The 22,084-nt window shown below is 44.5% G+C and overlaps 1 protein-coding gene and 1 long non-coding RNA gene across 2 annotated transcripts in view; both read right to left on the reverse strand.

Annotated features, from left to right (window-relative positions):
* Positions 1-9,659, reverse strand: part of EGLN3 (egl-9 family hypoxia inducible factor 3) — a 28,387-nt gene extending 18,728 nt beyond the window's left edge. The window contains exon 1 of the mRNA XM_004285704.4: positions 9,025-9,659. Within this exon, the coding sequence (XP_004285752.1) occupies positions 9,025-9,381 (357 nt within the window). The 5' untranslated portion in view covers positions 9,382-9,659. The remainder of the gene's footprint in view (positions 1-9,024) is intronic.
* A 9,229-nt stretch (positions 9,660-18,888) lies between these two features.
* LOC117198741 (uncharacterized) lies at positions 18,889-21,759 on the reverse strand. Its single transcript, XR_004479975.2, has 2 exons — positions 20,739-21,759; positions 18,889-19,374 (listed from the first exon to the last, which is right to left on the reverse strand). It is a non-coding gene; the product is annotated as an uncharacterized LOC117198741 (long non-coding RNA).
* Between the last annotated feature and the right edge of the window lie 325 nt (positions 21,760-22,084).

A 22,084-nucleotide genomic window follows, 5' to 3' on the forward strand; every position in this document is an offset into this window, starting at 1 on the left:
GGGAGAGAGCACGGTTGGGTGTGTTTTTGGTTTTGTTTTTTTAAGCATGGAGACTGATTAGCGTTGGGTTTTACACTGCTTAACACCGGCAAAGCTCATTAAAATGGATCACAAGGAGAACAAGAACCAAGGGCAGGTGATTTCTCTTTTTTTTTTTTTTTGCGGTACGCGGGCCTCTCACTGTTGTGGCCTCTCCCGTTGCGGAGCACAGGCTCCGGACGCGCAGGTTCAGCGGCCATGGTTCACGGACCCAGCCGCTCCGCGGCATGTGGGATCTTCCCGGACCGGGGCACGAACCCGTGTCCCCTGCGTCGGCAGGCGGACTCTCAACCACTGCGCCACCAGGGAAGCCCAGGGCAGGTGATTTCTGATTAAAGTAGGTATCTTTAAAATACTTCCCTCCTCAAGGATTTCTACTGTGAAAGAGAAACAAAATTTAGTTTTTTAAAAAAAGACAAAACTTAAGGTTCCACAGGGAGCCTAAAAAAAACCCTCAAAAAGCCAAAACAGCACAAAATAGCCAAATTTTGAGCAATAATATTGCACGTTCCTGAATGAACCTTCAACGTTTAAAACAGTTTTGTTTACCTACTCCAAACAAATTAAACTGCAAAACAATATAAATAGGAAAGAAGCCATCCAAAAAAAAAAAAAAAAACAAGACTCACGGCCAACTTTGTGTGGGGTATTGAGATTTCTAAGTAATAGTCCCTCAGGTTTGACTAGACAGATAAGTAGAACTGGGAGGGGATGTGGAGGGAGGGGCACAGGCAGCATCTGTGATCTATTTGTCTGGAGAACACAGAGCAAGCTCCCCCCAAATGTTCAGACTGTTTAAAACAGTGTCTCTTTACTTCCAAGCAATGTTCAGAAAGAAGACTATTATCCTGAATACTTCAAAACAACTTCAAGTTGCCCTAAGAGAACCAAAACTAGATGTCACTGCCACCTGGAATTGTGTTTTTCCATTTGTCTTCTTCCCACTGGCAAATAATCAAGACTACTATCATATTCTTTGAATCTCTGTATTTTGGAATTATTTTTATATGGTGATATTATTTTGGCTTCATTTTGGAAACAAAAATAAAAGTTAGTATGAGATAGGTACATTTACTCCAGAACTTGAGAAACAGTGATCATTGCATCTCCTAAAGAATGAAAAATTGGTTTGACTAAAAATAGAACTACATATGACCCAGGAATTCCACTCCTGGGTATATGTCCAAAGAAAATGAAAATACTACTTTGAAAAGATACATGAACCTCAACGTTCATAGCAGCATTCTTTACAACAGCCAATATATGGAAGCAACCCAACTGTCCATCCACAGCTGAATGGATAAAGAAGATGTGGTATATATACAATGGAATACTACTCGGCCATAACAATGAACGAAATTTTGCCATTTGCAGTAACATGGATGGACTTGGAGGGCATTATGCTAAGTGAGATAAGTCAGATGGAAAAAGACAAATACCGTATGAATCACTTGTATGTGAAATCTAAAAAATACAACAAATGGACAAATATAACAAAACAAAAGCAGACTCACAGATACAGAGAACAAACTAGTGGTCACCAGTGGGGAGGGGGGCAGGGCCAAAATGGGAGTGGGGGAGTAGGAGGTACAAACTATTGGGTGTAAGACAGGTTCAAGGACATATTGTACAACATGGGGAATATAGCCAATATTTCGTAGTAACTGTAAATGGAAAGTAACCTTTAAAAATTGTATAAAAATAAAGGGCTTCCCTGGTGGTGCAGTGGTTGAGAGTCCGCCTGCCGATGCAGGGGACACGGGTTCGTGCCCCGGTCCGGGAAGATCCCACATGCCGCGGAGCGGCTGGGTCCGTGAGCCATGGCCGCTGAGCCTGCACGTCCGGAGCCTGTGCTCCGCAACGGGAGAGGCCACAACAGTGAGAGGCCCGCGTACCGCAAAAAAAAAAAAAGTATAAAAAATAAAAATAAAATTGGTTTGATTTAAGGAGGTATTAACATTGTACTGACCATGGAGGACACTCAGTAAGTAGGAACCAAATGAAACCAACACAAGATGTGAAAGCCTGCACTACACAGCTACAAACCCAAGGGTCTGTAAGGCTGGGACTGGGCAGAGGCAGGGGGTAAAAAATATGACACTCAGTCACTACCAGCTCACCAAAAACAAGAATAGGGACTCACCTATAAATCAATATCAAAAGAAGATACAAAATTAAGGTAAGAGCCATATTGGTTTAAGATTGAAATCATCGAGGGAAAATTTCTATGTATAAAGAACCAAGCTAACTAATCTTGCCTGGCAAACAGATACATAGTTCTGAATCTGAGCCAAAGCAACGGCTCCTGGCAATCTGCCAAAGCCAAATTCCTCGGTCTGGCATCATGAAATGATTTGTCTGTCGAATTTACAATTCCAGTGTCTCTGGATTCAGCTACCCACTGGGCACCCCTGGCAGTTGCCCAGCAGAATACCTCTGAACTATCATTACTGTCAGAACATGGGCATTTGACAAACACTGGAGAAAAATGACACTCATTTCTTAGAGCAATATTAGTTAACAGCTACAAAGTGCTGCTACAAAGGAATTATCAAGTCTGTAGCTATAATAATTAACGAAGAGTTAATAACCTTCTCCGTAGTGCTAACCTGCAAGCTGCTCCTTGGTGTTCAGTAGACATGGGTCAAACTGTCATTTAATTTACTGGAGGCCACAAAGGTGAGTCAAAATCAGAGGTCTTGCCAAACTGAGCAAACATGGTCCAAAGGCGAGATGCCCTCTGAACTTTATCCTCAAGTGCTAGGATGCTTCTCAGATGCGACCTGCTTATCATGGGTTAAACTCCACCCCCAGTTTTAAGCTCATCAGAGAAGTCTCCCAGACACGGTGCGTTTTCAGTGTAGAATTGTAACACGCAACTCCAAGACTGCTTGTTATTTATAAAATCTGAAAATTTTCTAGCCAGAGTTGGGAATCAGGGAAGAATTTACAAATTTTGCTTGAGCTGAGTAAGGTCAGAAAGGGAAATAATTCATGATACCCACAAGTCAAAGGTACAGATTGGCTACTTAATTCCCACCTAAGGATGGGTGCTGATCAATTTTAAGTCAGAATTATATTTAAAAATTATAAACCACTGGCCATCTGAATTTTAACACCTATTTTCCACATAAATAATTCTGAAAACGGTGAACATATTCTAATTTCTTCAAAAAAAGAGCCAGATGGACAAATGAGATAAGCAACTGTTTTAAGATATTCCCGGTAAATTAAAGAACCATGATTGATTTTAAGAAGCTACATACATCCTAGCCCTAGTTTTCTTTAGCTTAAAGTAGTTAATAAAGTAGAGCAACTTTCCTCTTTTCCTTAAAAAAAAAAATTCCCAAATAAGACACTGATGCAGCTGACTTAACCTACCGACCATGTCTCCCAGTCCACCTGACTTATGAAGCAACCCCAACCCAAGGTAGCCCCTTCTCTATTAAAGCACTTTGCTCAAGCCCAAGACCTACTCCAATCTCTCCTCAAGGACCTATGCAAGACCTCATTTCTCCAAATACAAAAACCACCTAATTGCTGAATGATTGAGGAATTGGACAAATGCAATTTCTGATACCTCCCTAACTCCAAAAACCTTTATTATTAAAGTCCTAATAGTTTTGGTCACTTATTTTAGTCACTTCATGTTAAGTAAACAGAGAAATTGGACAAAGCCCAAAGAAGAGAAACAAAAATGACTAATCAGTGTAAAACTGGTCTGTTTAACCAGAAAAAGAGAAAACAAAGTTGGTGACAACCATTTCACGCCACTCAATTTTCAGCTTACTTCTTTAGGTGCTTTTATCATCCCTTTCCACCTCCTTTCTCCCATCCATGTACAGATCTACCGCAGTGCAAGGCATTTAATGATTTGTGAATGAATAAATTAAATTGATACCCCCGATTTCCCGCTTCACTGCAAGCAGACAAGGTCGTGGTGGAGTGGCCAGTGCCCCAAAATTGAACAAAAGAAATTACAAAGGAAACACACATATGCACCTTCTTTTCTTTGTTCCCAAGTGTCATTCAACAAAATAGACAAAGAACACTATGAAAACTCACCCTACGGAGAAACTTGCTTCACTGTCACTGAGGCTGTACTCTGTAAATTATTTCCTTCCTCCAAGAGCTAAAATACAAAACCTTTTATTAAGAATTCTCACATCCTTATAGAAAGATGTTCCAGTGCTTCAAACTCAGTGCCTCCTCCCCCTAAAATACCTTATTTTTTTTTAATTAATTTATTTATTTTTGGCTGCGCTGGGTCTTCATTGCTGTGCGCGGGCTTTCTCTAGTTGCAGCGAGCGGGGGCTACGCTTTGTTGCGGTGCGCAGGCTTCTCATTACAGTGGCTTCTCTTGTTGCAGAGCACAGGCTCTAGAGCACGCGGGCTTCAGGAGATGCGGCGTATGGGCTTCAGGAGATGCGGCGCGTGGGCTTAGTTGCTACGCGGCATGTGGGATCTTCCCGGACCAGAGCTCGAACCCGTGTCGCCTGCATTGGCAGGCGGATTCTTAACCACTGCGCCACCAGGGAGGCCCTAAAATACCTTATTCACAGATAAATTTTTAAGACTTTAATTGCAGAGACACCATGTATGATGCCTAGTCCCCAAACCCCATGCTCTAAGAACTGCACCTCTCATGGGCCCTGGCAACTGTATTTGTGATGTATGATTCCACATGCCCTCCCAAACCATCCCCACCCAAGGTTGACAGGTCCTCTCTCAGGGGGGATGAAAACAGGGATTCTAGAATGTTAGTCAAGTCTCTGTTGAACTCAAACTGAGGCTGAGATGGCCACTGTGGGGTAGCCATCTTGAGCTGTGCGCTCAAAAGCTGGACGGAAGGTAGAGAGGGCTAGAAATAAAGAGTACAAGCAGAGAAGCAAAGATGGGGGCCATAGAGCACCAGAGAAAAGAACTAACACACCAGCTCTCCTGGACGTTAAGGACTTTCTAGTTCCTGGTTCATGGCTTCAGGCTTCTGTGAACCCCACTTGCATTTCCTGCACTTGGGTCCTGAGAGAGATCCTGATCTTTGAAATTCATTACCCCAGGTTTGTCTAAAGTAGTTCACAACCATGCTAAGCTCCATCGAGTCATGAATATTCCTGATATCACAGGAGAAGGAAGGGCCAAAACTGTTCTTGTTCTAGCAGCAAAGGAACAAATCCACCATTTGTAATATATTTTCTGTTATCTACAACGTACTGCTGTTTCATCATTTCCCTGTACAGTTTCCAGGGGAGGACTGACCTGCTGGTACAACCCCCATAACCCAATCAGCCACAGCTACTCCAGTTGGGGATCCTAACACCCAAGCTGGTTAACAAATGCTTTTCCTGCAAATAACAGTAGGAAAACATTAGCACAGCATCCCGTTCTCTTCTTCAAATGTACTTAACTGACCCACTTCAATGTTTGGGTTTTGTCTTTTTTCTTTTTTAAACTTGAGGATAATCAAGTGTGCGCTAGAGGATCCTACAGTTCAAAAGTACACGTGAATGTAAGCTCTAGGGGGCAGGGCCGATGCCTGTCCACCTTTGTATCCCCACCCCTGCACGGTACCCCATGCTGAGTGAACATTTGCCGAGGGAAGGAAAGGAGGGTAAGTAGGAGCCTAAGAGTCAACAACACAAACTCTGGGCTCAGACAGACCTGGGTTAGACTCCCAAATCTCCCCTTAGAACATTTATGAAGGCTCAGAATTCTGCTAAGAATTTTATGTACACTGTCTTATTTCATGCTCCTTCCCCCGCCAAAGCTTTAAGGTATTCTCTCTCATTTCACCTTTGGTGAAAACTGTGCAACTTACCTGTGGCCACAAGGTTAGTCACCCCAAGTCCAAGACCCTAACCCCTATGACAAACTGCATTTACTGCTGACTTCGTGTCCTTGGACAAATGATTTAATTACTCAATTTGCCGAAGATTATGGTTCTGAAGACTGTCAGACAGTGTCTGAAAAGTGCTTAGCACAGTACCAGGCGGAGCCAACGGCTCATTAAAAGGTAGTTATTATTATTAGAGTTACTAACTTCTGCTGCAAGCAGAGGCACTCTGGGTTCTATAAATTACACATTCTCTGGAAAACAGCCATGTCCAAGATCTAGGCAGCCAAAGCAAAAGGAGCAAATTAGGACCAATATTTATCTTGGATATGATCTAAGTTCTCCAATAGGGAGTAACAGATAAGAAATCTTTTCATAGCCTGAAAGCAATGATTGTGCTTGAAGTTAGGGGGCACCATACTGCTGTATATCATAGAAACATCTGCCCCAGAGTCCTCAGCACCCTTAGATTTTTCTCCAACAAAGCGGAGGTAGATAAATTCTCATCAGTTAACACCTTTTGTGGCAGGGAGGGGAACACTTTAATATTTCTTTCCATACCCTTCCACAATTTCAATTTTAGGTCCACTATATTCCTATTCTATTTCCAATGCCTCTGCAACTGTTTCATTGAGATAAAGAGCATTATTACCTTCTTCAATGACCTTTAAAAGTTCAGGGAAAAAAAGTATTTCATTAGGATTAACAAGCATAACACCAAGAAATGTAAAGTACCTAAAAAAAAACTGGTCGAAAATATGTAAATGTATATATTGGCAATTGTTGAGAATGGGTGATAGGAGCTCATTATACTAGCCTCTCTACATTTATATATGTTTGAAAATTTCCATAATAAAAAGTTACAAATAAATGTTTAAAATAAATGTACAAATTCTACCTTTTAATAATTTAGTTTTTACTGAATACCTGCTTCGAGGATGGAGCAGGAAACTGGGTCCGTATCACTACTCTGGGAAACAGCACAGAGTAAGGAACTCAGTTGAGGGAAGAGAAGTAAATAAGGTTAAATTAAGGTGGAACTAATATAAATCATATAGAAATGGAATGTGTTTCTACAATGCTTTAATAATGAACTTCAAGTAAGAGACCCAGGGCTACAAGACATTCCTAAGGAGACTTCTTTATACAAACAAACCAAACTTTTTTTTTTTGAGTACATATAATAATTGTTTGCTCAAGCCTGGTTTACATTTGGTTTTAGCTGGCCAAGGAATATCCCAATTTAGAGGTGATTTTTCTAAAGGGCAGAATAAAGAACTTTGTGCCAAACCACTAAAGGAAAGCTGGAAACCAAGGTACGGGCAGATGTCTCTTCAGTGGACAAAAGATGAATTTTCTCTTTTCAATTCACAGTCACCTTCTGAAAGGGTTAACTGAAAAGTTATTTGTTCTACCCAGATGATAACCCATAATTGAAAAATCATATCCAGAGATCTTTTAGTTTTCCTTACCCAGACGTACACAGTGTTTTTCATTCAATTTGTGGAGTTAAATTCTAGCTTAAAATCCTACCATTGTCCATTAAGTCAAAGCTAAAATAAGAACAAAACCCAAAAAAACTTAACTTTCAAATATGTTAGTGACCTCTATCAACGAATTCTGATCTCCCTCCCTCAGAGCAAATTCTGTTCCTAGAATGCTAGGGGTGAAGTTCCTAACACCAAAATTTAAAAGAAACTCTAAAAAACTGATAAGAAGCCACCTGCTGTTCTAGGTTGAAGCTATGTACACCTCTTCAACACTGAGGATAGCTGGTCCCCTCCTGATCCCATCCCAAAGGCACGGTCATTTACAAAACAAGTGCAAAAACAAAACTAATCAAGACAAATGGCTTTCTACTCCATCACCAAAACGATGCCACAAGAGTAAAGAAAGACTTTACCATCAATCTTCTACAGAGTCCGGCTAACTGAATTTTCCCCTAATCACAGTAAAATTTAGGAAGCAGCATTTTCTTCTAAGATTTACTTTATTTGCACTCTATTAAAAACAGTGCTTTCAGATATTCTAACCATGTCCTCCTGGCTTGAAAGGTATACAGCAATCTCTTCTCTATTCCACTCGCCCAATCCAACCCCTTCATTTCTATACACTTCCAGTCTTTACCACTTGCCCTTTATTAAAAGTATTCCTCTTAGTTTACGGGACAAATGAGACAACGATGGTATGTTTTATCACAAATTGAGGAATACTACATACAGTGTCACAGAGTAGTACATAGGTGAATGTTCACCTTCCTTCTCACGCTAGTATGTTTTGCCTCACTGTGTTAAAGTAAAACTTGTCTACAGTTCTGAGTGCCCCTTGACCAGTCCACAATAAAAGAGGTACGAAATCACTCTCAGAACTGCCCTGAAAAACGTGCTGGATTATCATTTGTAGAAAATACTGAGTAGCTCGACTATCCCAACGTAACGTACACGCACAAATATCATGGTACTCCGCGTTCCCATATTTCTGCCAATCTACCTGTAAATGTTTCCAAGAAAAATTACCACCCAGGGAGTGACTGCTGGCCATCTGAACAAAAACATGGTTTCTTTCCAGAGGTACTTGACTACCCTCTTCTGATCACTTAACTGGTTGTTCTCAGTGGATCTCCCCAGCAATTGATAGTTAGGAAAGGGGGCTGGGGCTCAGCACCAGGAGAGAATTTTCAACTCAAGTGGATGATCAAATAATGTCCTGGGCGCAGAAAGCCAAGGGCAGCACTAGAAAGTGATGGTGATGAGCCTTACTCCTTCACAGGTCAAACTCTTCCCACACCTGCCAAACTCCACAAGCCAAATGCCACACTGTGAAATGACACTGTCTCTAGAATTCTCTAAAAGTGCTTTCGCTGGAATCCCCTCTGAACACAATGAAGGGCTGACGGGCAATATTAGGTGACTTGAAAGTAGACATTTAAGATCATGAGTTCTCATGTCTCGGACCATACATAATGTTTCTAATAACCTGTCCCAACGTGGGGCGGGGGAGTGGGAGGTGTAGGGGGAACCAGGCGGACTTCTTGCTTCTTGGTTAAAAACTAAAGTTGGCTTGCAGCCCTGCCAAGGCGACAGACCACGGACTCCAAACGTCCCCAGTCCCCGCGGGCTGCAGCAGCGGCCGGGCACCCGCGCGCGTCCTACCTTGGACCTTTCCTTGACGTAGTATTTGCCCAGCCGGCTCCCGCAATACAGGACCAGCCTGTCGATGAGGGACAAGAGGAAGCTGATGGCCTCGCAGCCTTCCTCGTTGCCCCCGATCCACGTGATCTGGTCGCCCCGCAGGTGCCGCTTGGAGACGCCGGCGCGGGGCCCGGCCAGCTGGCCGTCCCGCAGGGCCCCGTTGCAGTGCAGCTGCTTGACTCGCTCCAGGACACAGTCACCCACCACCTCGCCCAGGAAGTTGTCCAGGTAGCAGAAGCCGACCTCGTGCAGACAGGGCACGATGTACTCCAGGGCGATCTTCTCCAGATCCAGCCTCATGATATGTCCTAGGGGCATCTCGCCCGCAGAGCCGAGCTCGGGGACCCCCAGCGTGCACCCGGAGAGAGAGCGACCCGCGAGCGCGCTCAGCCGAGGCGCAGGGAGAGTGGCCCGGAGTTCAGCTACCTGCGGCGGCCACGGTCCCCGAGCCACCGCGGCACCAGGGAGAGGGGAAAGTTGCTCGCAACTCTGGGGAGCAGGGATCCTGTTCAGGGACCAGCGGGAGCTGTGCGGGGCTCCACGACTCAGCGCCGGACTGGCCCAGCGAGGAGTCGGAGGGCCCCTTTTGGAAACGCGGAGCCACCACTGGCGCGGCGGCGGCCCCAGGCGGGGAGAGGCTGAGGTCCAGCCCCTGAGCAGGCCGACTCCGCGCGTCACGGGCCCCGCCCAGGCTCCGCCCCAGGACCGCCTCCGGGACAGCCCTTCCCCCCCGGCCCGTCACCCAGCAGGGTTTACCCCTTGCCCAAGGAGCCCGGCGAGCCCGGCGCCAGCCTCCCTTGTTTGTGACCAGGAGAGGGGCTGGAGAACAGACGGCATTTTTAGAATGCCATCGATTTGCATATTGTTTTGCATAAAATCCCATAACAAACTTGAAAACCTGTATCCCAACTCCGAAAATGCAAATGGATTAACAGCACAGTTTACTGCCACATTCTAGGCTGGTCACCTCCCAGGCTTTTGAATAAAATAATAAACCCAGGAACAAACAAATATTTTAGCAATGATCTCGTTTTAGCTTTACCTGGTACCTTATTCCCCTTTCCTCTGCTGTTTGACCCAGGTCGGGAGGTGCAAAGACACTGAGAGACTGGGAGGAATCCAATTTTAAATAAAATTAACAAGCATCTCCCTGACCCCTACTATCTTCAAGGCCCCATGAGCTCAATGAAGGGGGGTGCGTACAATGAAGAAATACTGGGTCATATCTCACTGAATCCTAAAAATACTGTATTTTTCTTTGCTGAATGTTTTCATCCACTTATCTTTCAAGTTTCCTACTAAAATATGATGTTCTGAAGGTCTGCCTTCAAAATTCACCACATTCTCATGTAACAGCTAACACAGGTATGTCCCACAAGACTTTTTACTTATCCAAAGGTAAGCTGATTGCTTAATGAATTTTTTTTAAATTCCCTTTCCTACCGAACACCAGAGAACAGACTCCAGAGAAAAAGATTCATAAATTGCGTGCAAAGCCATTTTAAATTTTACATCAGTTTGCACTTGGGCTCTTCATGTAGGTTGAACAAAAGAATGTACAGTTCTCACATTAAGTTGTAAGTTACAATGCATTAGGGCTTATATAAAGTTGAACAACAAAAAAATGGGTGAGCTGTCTCTGTGTTTTAGTTTAAATAAACTGAGTAAAAGATAAAAGTACAATTAACATTTGTGAAGAAGAAGAAGGAGAATGTACAGGTTTTTCAGGTATCATTTTGTACACAATCCCCTACAGCGTTTACACGTTTATTCTCCTGCCCATAGTCCTCTCTTTTCTTCATCTGAGAGGAGAAATATGAAAGGAGAAATGGAGTGAAGTCTGGGTCAAGAACAAAGAGTAGAACAGGAAAGGCACGCTGCTGCTACTGATGGAAAGAAGCAGACAGAGGCGCATGGTCATCAAGTAAGAACCTGAAGAAGTGGTCCATGGGAAACTTGGTGAAACTCCTAGTTATACAGGGAAGAGGACCTCTGCCGAGATGGTGATAGTGGGCACCCTTGGTATGACCTTTCGGCAGGAGGTGCACCAACTGGGGTAACGGCTTGATTGGTCAGCATCGAGGAGCTGCCATCTAAATTCCCACAGCAGCTCCTGGATGACAGAAGCCCGTCATCCTTGGACCCCCAGCACGTAGCACATAGTAAGTGCCTAATAAATAGGTACCAGGAACCTGGTGTCTGACCCTGAGCCATGGCAACCTCCACGTGGGATTGGGGCATGTCTGGGCTTGTACGAAGCCTGCCCAAGGGTCTATTTGCATGAAAGGAGGTGGGGGGAGCCTCCCCAGAGAGAAGTCACTGGGAGAGTGTCAGGCAGAGCATCCTGGCTCACTGGCTCAGAGCAAAACCTCAGGGGCCAGTGAATGGGGCAGTCAGGCATTCTGTAGGATACTTGTCTCCTGGCTTTGCCTCCCTATCCAGCCATGGTGGATGTTCAGGGACTGGGGACTGGGTTCGAAACCTGGGGACTGTTCGTTTGCTGCAAGGAGTAAAATGGAGCTGCAATACCAAAAGAGAGGAAGGCCCTTCCCCGACTTGTGCTGGAACCCTGCATAGCCACAATACCTTGCCCCATCCAGTGATCTCCTTCAGGGGCAGGAGAAGAGCCGTCCAAGGCCGCCTGAATGTGGGCCCTGGTAGGCAGTGGCTTGTGTTTTTTGCAGCTTCGGGGTTTGTTGTAGACCTCAGAAGTAGATATCCTTGAATTTAAAAGGGGGGAAATGACAGACTTGATAGCTGGCTGAAAATTTTCTGAAGGTTCTTTGGAAATACGCCTGACACTCCTAGGAATAATAAGGGGATTTACAGAGGATCAGAAATCCGCAGTAGAAGGTGGAGGAGGTAGTGGTCAATAAAATACACAAAATTACATCCCCACCTCCCAGAATGAACATGTGGACCCAGGACTTTAAATCCCAGGACTGGTAAATTTGGCTCGCTATTCAAATAATATTTCCATAATTTTAGAATAAAGTTACAATTAGTTTAGGTGTCACCAGAGCCATAGTCTATGAGCAAGTTTTAGTGACTGCAGTCTTGAAATTGCTCTAGATTACTCTGGTTGCAAAGCATGGGCAGCTTAGGAAGGTATTCTAAGTAAGAACCATCCCTTAGAAGAACCAGGGACTGGTTCTTGCCTACTTGGCAAGGGCACCTATTAATCAATCAAGGGCCTCCTAATCAACCCGGGGCTGCCAGCACTGCCTCTGGCAGAGCAGCCTTACATACAGTGACTGGCAAAAAGCACAGCGTGTGATTACACCGAGGGGTGCAGACAGGCTGGAGCCATGCACGGGCGCAGAGGAGTCTGAACATCAGAGTGGCAAACACCAAGCTAATGGTTCAAGTGCATTTGTTCTAGTTATTTGCCCGTTCATTTGCATCATTATCACAATAAATATTAAAATACTTTTCCTGTTAATAACTAAAATTAATTTCCCTGTAATTTAATTTCAATAAATTGTCTTCCAATGTATATCTGCAGTACAGACGCAGTCATTTTTATTTTTCAAGCATGTGGATGAGAGAGGGTAAAAGAAGGAAGCTGAATTTCTTTGCCTTGGCATTTGAATCGGAAGGGATCCTGGTGGTCCAACTTCATTATCCTACTGATGAGGAAACCAGGGCCCAGAGGGGCTGGACATTAGGTAACTTCCCTAAGAAAGGAATCTCTGGTCAGTGGAAGGGGAAGCCTGGAATGCTTTTGTGTTCTCAACCACAACAAGAGAGCATTCAACTCTTGTCCTGTTTATGTGTGTATGGGGGTTTTTGTGTTTTTGTTTTGGATGAGGTAAAAGTCACCCAAAATAGTGTGCAATTCAGTGGCATTTAGTACATTCACAATATTGTGCAACCACCACCTCTCTCCAGTTCCGAAACATTTTCACCGTTCCCAAAGAAAACCCTGTATCCAGTAAGCAGTTACTCCGCACTTCCCCAGCCCCTGGCAACCACCAATCTGCTTTTAGTATCTATGGCTTCACCTTTTCTGGATATTCCCTATAAGTGGAGTCATAGGGTATGTAACCTTGTATGTCTGGCTTATTTCACTTAGTATAATGTTTTCCAGGTCCATTCATGTTGTACCATGTACCATTCCTTTTTATGGCTAATATTCCATTGCATGGATATATGACATTTATCTATCCATCATAAGCTGATGGACATTTGGGTTGTTTCCACCTTTTGGTTATTGTGAGTAATGCTGTTAAGAGCATGTATGTGTAAGTACCTGAGTGCCTGCTTTCAATTCTCTTGGGTATATACCTAGGAGTGGAATTGCTGGGTCATATAGTAATTTTACATTTAATTTTTTGAGGAACTGCCACACTGTTTTACACAGCAGCTGCACCATTTTACATTTTTACTGGTAATTTGGGAGAGTTCCATCACATCACATCCTTTTTTATTTCCGATGAAAACCACCTACATTTCTTTCACCCCTTCAACATCTCTCTGTGCCAGAGTTTCCCTCCCTCCAAGCTGGCATCTGAGTATTCTTTTCTGTGTTTTTGCCATGCCATATTATCAACAGGTTTATCATTACATTGAATGGCTTTAATGTGGGCAAGGATGATCTTATTTTTTGATTTATCAAACACTTTTTTTAACACCATATATTCCAGGCACTGTGCTAAAAGTATTACAAACACTATTTCTATGAATTCTTCTAACACCACCACAGAATTATTATTTTCACTATTGTGAAGATGACAAAAATGAGGAGTAGAGAGGCTAAGGAACTTGTCCAAGTTCACACAGTGAGAGAGTAGGACAATGCTGGACAAAATCTAAGAGATTCCAAATGAGATAAGATTGGGGGTGGGGTGGGGATCATTTTGAGCCACTTGCTTGACATAGCAACGTTTTTGCCCTTAAGTACTCTTTTTTATTATAACCCTTAATTATAGCACGTTCACCTGCAATGACAATTTTAACTCTTGGTTTCCTTACTGATACTTAGTGTAGAAGGACAATAGGCAAAATTTACCACGAATTATTTAGTTGACTACATTGGTAGGAACCTTCCAAGCTACAAATTAGGATTTGCTCCTTGCTTCGTTCCAATTATGGCGCAGTGTTTCCAGGAATCCCACATAAATTCAGTGATGTACAGTCTGTTGAGAGTAGTCCTCAGTAATGAGTCACACCTCAATCCACCGGATTGGATTGCGAGACTCACCCCTCAGGACACAAGATGTCCATTTCATTTAAATGGAGCTGGTGAAACAAGAGGAGAGTGCCTGAGGGAACTTATGCTTGCTGCTCACTGCTATGAATTGGGTTGAGAGAGAGAGGCATGGGATTATGTCCCATTCCCTGTGGAGTCCAGCCATCCTAATCCTTTCCAAGTCTAAGGGGATGGCAAAGAATGTGACTTGATTGGTTCTTAATTATTTCTAAGCATATGAACAAGTTTAAGCCTCTCTCAATTGCTCTTTGATAATTCTGCTGTGTGCAGGTTCTAGGAAGTATGACATACCGGGAATATTCATCAGTATTTTCCAATTCAACTTTTGTTTAAGCTGAAAACGTCTAAAAAGCATTCTCTCCGGCTAAAAACATGGTACCGATCATAAAAATACAGCAGTGTCAAATTTAGATTAATATGGAATATTTTAAAGAACTTTTTTTGCTTAATTTTATAAAGCTTTTTCCAAAGGTGTTTTCATTCATTGGAATTTCACATCTTAATATGCTGTATTTAAAATAACCTTATTTTAGAATAGTTTTAGATTTACAGGAAAGTTGTGAAGATTTATACATAGTTCCCACATGCCGCATACCCAGTTTCCCCTATTGACATCAGATATTAGTATGGTTACATTTGTCACAATTTATGAACCAATATTGTGACATTATTGTTAACTAAAGTCCTTATCGTGTTCAGATTTCTTTTGTTTTTACTGAATGGCCTTTTTTTCCCCCCCAGGATCCTGCTGAAATTGTACAGTAGTTGAAATTAATTCAAAGGGTTTTCAGGAGAGTATATACCAGGCCTGTCTTTTCAGCCCTTTAGCACCTACAGAAACTTCCAGGTTCCCCAGGGTAGGAAGGAATGGATACCTACAGCACGTGCTTTCTTCCCATCTTAGCTTGGCCCACTGCGGAGCCTGTTGCTGTGGCTAAGGCTTGGTGGCACAGGTGGGAGGCTTCTCTGTACAGCTAGGCGTCTGGGGGTTCAGGTGGCGGATCCCCCGCCCTGTTCTGGTCTGTCGGCGGGAGGAGGGAATGTTAAAAGGCTCGGGGTCCTGGGGTTCACCGTTCTAACAGACCTCGATTTTGTTCTCCTATTTATCTCCTCCCAAGCTCCAGAGAGGAGCCTGACTGATCTCAGGCCGTGGGTCTCAAACATTAGTATCCATCAGAATCACATGGCAAGCTTGTTAAAACACAAACTTCTGGGTCCCACCCCTGGAGTTTCTGAGTCCACAGTCCTGGGTGAGGCCCGAGAATCTACATCTCTGACAGGGTCCTGGGAGCTGCTTCTGCTGCTCGAGACGGGGGCCGGGGGCGGTGGGGAGGTGTCACACTTGGAGGTCCACTTTTCTAAGCCAATCAGTTCATGGCATTACCCTCCCTGGTGACTGTTAGTCTAGGGGTGGGCAGGTGACCTAAACCATCCTAAACCAGTGGTTCTCTGCCCTGGCTGTACATGAAAATCAGCGGGGAGCTTCTAAAAATGACCTCCAGCTGGGCCCTACCCCAGACTAATATTTCTAGAGAAAAGGCCTAGGTATTGCAGTTAAAAAAATAAAATAGCAAATAAATAATATATCATCATCATCAATTAATAAATAATAAAGTACAAATGAAATAATCACAATAAATAAATAAATGATACAGCACTCCTGGTGACTTTAATGTGCAGCAATACTGGGAACCACTGGTCTGCTTGAAAAGAATTTGTATTGAAGGGAAGGGTCTAATTTTCTTGCTGAACATGGAGAAGGGCAGGCAGCTCTGTGGCCTCTGGCAGCCATCTAGTCACCATGAACGGAGCCAGTCTCAGGAGGAAGGCAGAACAGAGTGTGGCAAAAACTTGGGACCTTGGTGACATCACTGAGCGGCTCATCTTACTATACCGGTAGCCTGTCCTACCTCTGGACTTCCAGTTATGTGAGATAATGCATTTCCTCATTTTTAAAGCCAATTTAAGTCACGGTTTTCTGCTACTAGTTGTCAAAAGGATTCTAACAGATAACACCAGAGAAATGGTCACCCTGTAGCCATAATAATTAGCACCCACTCTTTTTTTTTTTTTTTTTGCGGTACGCGGGCCTCTCACTGCTGTGGCCTCTCCCGTTGCGGAGCACAGGCTCTGGACGCGCGGGCCCAGCGGCCATGGCCCACGGGCCCAGCCGCTCCGCGGCACGTGGGATCCTCCCGGACGGGGGCACGACCCCGCATCCCCCGCATCGGCAAGCGGACTCCCAACCAGTGCGCCACCAGGGAAGCCCTACCACCCACTCTTAAAGCCACCTTGTCTCCGTGTCACCCCTTCTGCACACTTCAGAGGACCAGCTTCCTCAAGAAGTCTGACTCTATGGAGACCAGGCAGATGCGCTGCAGGAGAGTTCTAGTGTATTCTGTAGCTAAAGCTCGTCTCCATTTCCAGCTCTGAAATCCTACTGTTTTCTTCTTCCCAAAAAAGGGAAATGAACAGTCTAAAGAAAGACCTGATATTCTACCTTATATTTAAAAGAATTATTTTCTCTTTCTACCTAAGCAAATAATCTCCTAATAATCAAATTAGAGTTTACGACTGTATTCTTCATGAACTGTTTTCTTAAACTGCAAATTTGTCTTCAGGCAATAATTCCTTTTTACATTTATAATCGGAAAATGTTTATAGAACATAAATATTCAACCCTGGGAGCTAGTTGTAACGAAGTAAACGTCCAGCAAATGTTTGACTGCAAACATTTAGTGCAGTGGGTTACAAAACTGAATGTAGAGTTAGAGTCCCTTTTTGAGAGAGATTGAGATCAAGATGTTATTAATGATTGTTTTTGGGTAGGTGGGAATATGGAAGTTTTTACGTTGTATTGTTTTCCTTATTTATTTATTTAATGGCTGCACTGGGTCTTCGTTGCTGTGTGCGGTCTTTAGTTGCGGAGAGCGGGGGTTACTCTTCATTGAGGTGTGTGGGCTTCTCATTGCAGTGGCTTCTCTTGTTGCGGAGCACGGGCTCTAGGCACGTGGGCTTCAGTAGCTGTGGCACGTGGGCTCAGTAGTTGCGGCACACGGGCTTAGTTTCTCCGCAGCATGTGGGATCTTCCCGGACCAGGGCTCGAACCCATGTCCCCTGCAATGGCAGGTGGATTCTTAACCACTGCGTCACCAGGGAAGTCCCTCCTGTATTTTCTAACGGGCATATACTGCTTTTGTTAAAAAAAAAAAAGAAATATAATATATACTTTTTATAAAATATAGATTGTTTTTCCTACTTAAAACAAACCTTTAGTTCTTCCATGCGCTGGCCGTTGGCTTGCTCGTGCTAAGTACAGGCCCTGCCATTCTGTGTGCTGCTCTGTTGGAGGTGGCTGGGATCCTGTGAACTGCATCTCCCAGACTCCCTTGCCAGCCGGCTGAGTTAAATGCTGCCAGTACGAAGCACTGGTGGGAAACTGGATAAAATGAGGGAGGGAGAGACACCCCCCTTTAAAAACAAGCTTCTGACAGTGGCTGTGGCAGTGGCCTTCAGCAGCTCCAGCAACAGCATCCATGGTTGGGACAGTGGCCAGTGCCGACAGCATCGGCAGCTTCCCGCCGTGTCAGATGCCAGGTACTCCTGGGCTCTGAAAACATCAGCACTTCTCTATTTTATCTCCAGCCTTAGGAGTGGTCCAAGACTTCTTGAAGATACTTATCTCTAGGTCACTGCATCCTCTCCTTTTGGTTCCTCCAACCTATCCCACACTTTTGTAACTGATTCCTTAGGTTAAATTCCCTCCACTTGAAATACCTGGAATGATTTCTCTTCTCCCAGCTGGACACGGACTGATATGCCTACTCTCAGTTCCTACGTTGGACTCACCAACAACGCCTCTCAATTCGACTGCCAAGTTGTGCCTCCAACTTCTCCTCCTTCCCAGTCTCACTGCCACAACCATTCCAGACTGCCATCATCTCCCGAGTGGATTACTGCAACAGCCTTCTCTCGGGGCTCCCCACTTTTACACTTGCCCCACATCAACCTGTTCTCTACATGGAAGCCAGAGCAATCTTCCTTAGACTTAAATAAGCTGGCATCACTCTGCTTTGTGAAACCCCTGCACGTAAAATCCAAATTCATTACCGTGGCCCAGGAAGCCCCAGTGACGAGTTCATTGTGCCTCATCTTCTTTACCCACCGTGATCCAGTCACACCCCTTTTTTTGGCTGTTCTTGAAATAAGCCAAGCTCTCTTTCCTACCTTAGTAACGCTGCATAATGTGGTATTTTCACCTTGCAATACACTTTTCCCTACCCTCCATAAAGGCAGCTTCTCATCATTTCCTCCATGTTACTTCTTCCATAAGGCCTTTCTTATCACCCGAACAAGAGGAGGCATCGCCCATCTCAGCTCCCTGTTTATTTCCTTTTTAGTGCCTATCAAAACTTGACTTTTTTTTGGTTTGAATCTGTTTTACATCTATTCCTCCCAGTAGTCTGAAGGCAGAATGGGTTCACCACAGCAATCCTAGTGCCCAAAACAATGCCTGACACAAGTCAGATGTTCACCATACACTCAATATTTAACTGTTATATATGCACTGCATATTTAACTGTTTCTATATTCATGCACAGAACTCAAGGAAATCTGGTTTTCTCAATAAAATTTTTATTGTTGGATGTTTAAATTATGTTTCCCTAGAGAACAAGCCAAAAGTTCATTAAAATCTAAGAAGTAGAAAGTAAAAAGCAAACATTTTGGAAAAACAGACCAAACGGATAAAAGATAAAGAACTGAAAAATCTTTCCATGGTATAGTAGCTAAATGTTCTACCAAATCTCATTTGGGCCAAATTCTTCTGTTGACAGATTGGCTTTTGCCTAAATTGATTTAAGTCCATTAGCTAAAGCTGATTCGGTTATCCAAGCTGGGTTCCAAGTCACTTTTAAGGTTCTATGATGGACAAGCAGAGAATTTCAACTAGGATCAGACCTCATACGTAAAACGCTTTGAGCTCTTTCATTCAGTCACTGAGTCAGTCAACAAATATTTTCTTGCATGCCTTCCAGGTGCCAGACACTGTACTAGGTGCAGGATGCAGAGTAAACAAGGCAGACAGGATTCCTGGGCTTCTGAGGCCCACATGCGAAAGGGAAACAGACAGTCAACAAGGATGCACAGAAAAAAGCACAATAGGGGCTTCCCTGGTGGCACAGTGGTTGGGAATCCGCCTGCCAATGCAGGGGACACGGGTTCAAGCCCTAGTCTGGGAAGATCCCACATGCCGCGGAGCACCTAAGCCCATGTGCCACAACTACTGAGCCTGCGCTCTAGAGCCCACAAGCCACAACTACTGAACCCATGCTCCTAGAGCCCGTGCTCCACAAGAAGAGAAGCCATCATAGTGAGAAGCCCGCGCACCGCAGCAAGGAGTAGCCCCCGCTCGCCACAATCAGAGAAAGGCCCATGCGCAGCAGCAAAGACCCAACGCAGGCAAAAATAATTAAAATAAAATTAATTAATTAAAGGAAAAAAAGCACAATAATTGCAGAGAGTGATTATGTGCTGTGAGAAAACACAACAGCAGAACGTAATAGGTGGTGAAGAGGCACCAGCAAGTCACTGGTTGGAGAAACCTTCCCTGAGAAGGCAACACTTGACCCGAGGCCACAGTGACCAAAAGGAGGCAGCAGGGGCACACTGAGACTTTAGAGGCTTTAAACACGACAAGATTAGGGTGGCCTCCCTCCTTCCCAGCCCCCGCCCCCCCCAGGCAACTAAAAATATAGAAAGCCAATCAAGGCTTAAAGTAAGTGCAAAGAACGTCAATGAAGTTCTGCTTCCCTCACCCCTGTAAGAACTACTTGAATACTTTGGGGGAAATATCTAAAATCAAATTCATTCCAAAATATTTTCTCATTTTTAGAGCTCTTTCTTCGCTGATTTTCCAAATATACATTTAATCTGTTTACTGAGTCAGCTAGCACTTGGAGACATCTATGCAAAAATCTGAGAAAGAGGATTCCAGGAAGAGGATGAGCAAATGCAGACTCTGACCTGAGAACCTGGTGCATGCAGCCTGGGGGCCAAATATTGTTTTCACGGAACATGGCCATGCCAGTTCTTTTTTTTTTTTGCTGTATGTGGGCCTCTCACTGTTGTGGCCTCTCCCGTTGCGGACACAGGCTCCGGACACACAGGCCCAGCGACCATGGCTCACGGGCCCAGCCGCTCCACGGCACGTGGGATCCTCCCGGACCGGGGCACGAACCCATGTCCCCTGCATCGGCAGGTGGACCCCCAACCACTGCGCCACCAGGGAAGCCCCATGCCAGTTCTTTATGTGTTTCTGTGGCTGCTTTCACAGCCTTGAGAGTGACCGTCTCCTTTAACTTTGTTTCACTGGATAACTGGCTTGCTTCACTCTAGCGCAGCCCATCTTTTGGGGGACAACAGCACAGCAGACACCATAATGGACAAAGCCTGAAATACTTACTTTGTGGTCCATTCCAGAACATCTTTGCTGATCCCTGGGCTTTGTTTATTCATTTATGTTCATAAAATGATATCAAGTGCTGTTAGAGAATTTTCAGCTGTGCAGGGAGCATGGTTTCATTTTCCTTTTCATTTGAGGATTCTGGGCTTTCACTGCTGTGGCCAGGGTTCAATCCCTGGTCGGGGAACTGCGATCCCACAAGCCTCGCAGTACAGCCAAAATAAAAAGATGGCTCTGGCAGCTGTGTGGAGAATGTGATGGGAGGGTGGGCACAGGAGAGAGCAGGTAGAGGCTTTGGAGATCGTTGTGGGGAGACACTGGGGCTCGGACTTGAGAGGGAGTGGTAAGCATCACGTCTCCTAAAGGGCCAACCCTTCAGCAAATACAACAACATGAGCCTATTTTTCTCTTGAAAGAACTCTCATCCTCCAGCAGAGTATCCACCACTTTTCAGTAAAAAAAAAAAAAAAAAAGATGCCTTTTGAGACTTCCCGTCCAATCAATCGTCTTGAGAGGCCTTTGATGTACTTCTGCCCAGTTGCAGGTCTTCGCAGGAACCTCTGGAACACTCGTGTCCCATTTTGTTCCCAGACATCAGGAAAGTGCCCCAGGGCCTCTGCCAGCTGTCCAGGCCATAAGGAACGCACTGTGGAGGCTGCTGTCTTTTGCCAGTTTCTCCAGGTGACAAGCTGGTGAGCTCCCTAGGAGGCTAAAGTCAGAGTTCTGGTGCCGGGTCCCCTCTGTGGTCCTCATCACAGGCCCAGAATTTTCGGGGGCTTTGCTGATACACCTTCCCGGCTTCCTTCCTCAAGAGCCTGAGGCTTTACCCAAAGCAGACCTGCGTCTCTCCCGTGTGATGCACGCAGCAGGGCCCCGTCTTCTCTTCTCTAACCTGAGAGTTCTGAGTCAGCCGCAGGGCTACATCTGCTTTCTTCTGGGTGTTGGCTCCTACCAGGAAGGGAAGTGGAGGGTGACGGAGGGTGGAGTTTCTGACAAAACTTCCTTGATTGATGGAGAGTGGATGGCTTCTTCCATATCTCTTTTGTTCACTCTCAATACAACTGTATTCAAGGTTCAATTCACTTTTTAAAAAAAATAAATTGCTTTCCTCAAATCATTGTAGATTTGAATTAGAATCTTCCATGTGGGGACTGCCCAGAGTGCCTTCATTTTATAAGGCTCAAGGCAAATCAGGTGAAGACAGAGGCTGAGATACACCTCATAATCATATTAATAATGAAGAAGCTTTACAGAATGTTTTTAGCTGTTTTTAGTCATTAGAAGGATGGATGGAAGGAGGGGGGGAGGGAGGAAGAGAGGGGGAGGGGAGGGGAGGAGGACATTTA

Source organism: Orcinus orca, chromosome 2, assembly GCF_937001465.1.
Source record: "Orcinus orca chromosome 2, mOrcOrc1.1, whole genome shotgun sequence".
NCBI lineage: Eukaryota > Metazoa > Chordata > Mammalia > Artiodactyla > Delphinidae > Orcinus > Orcinus orca.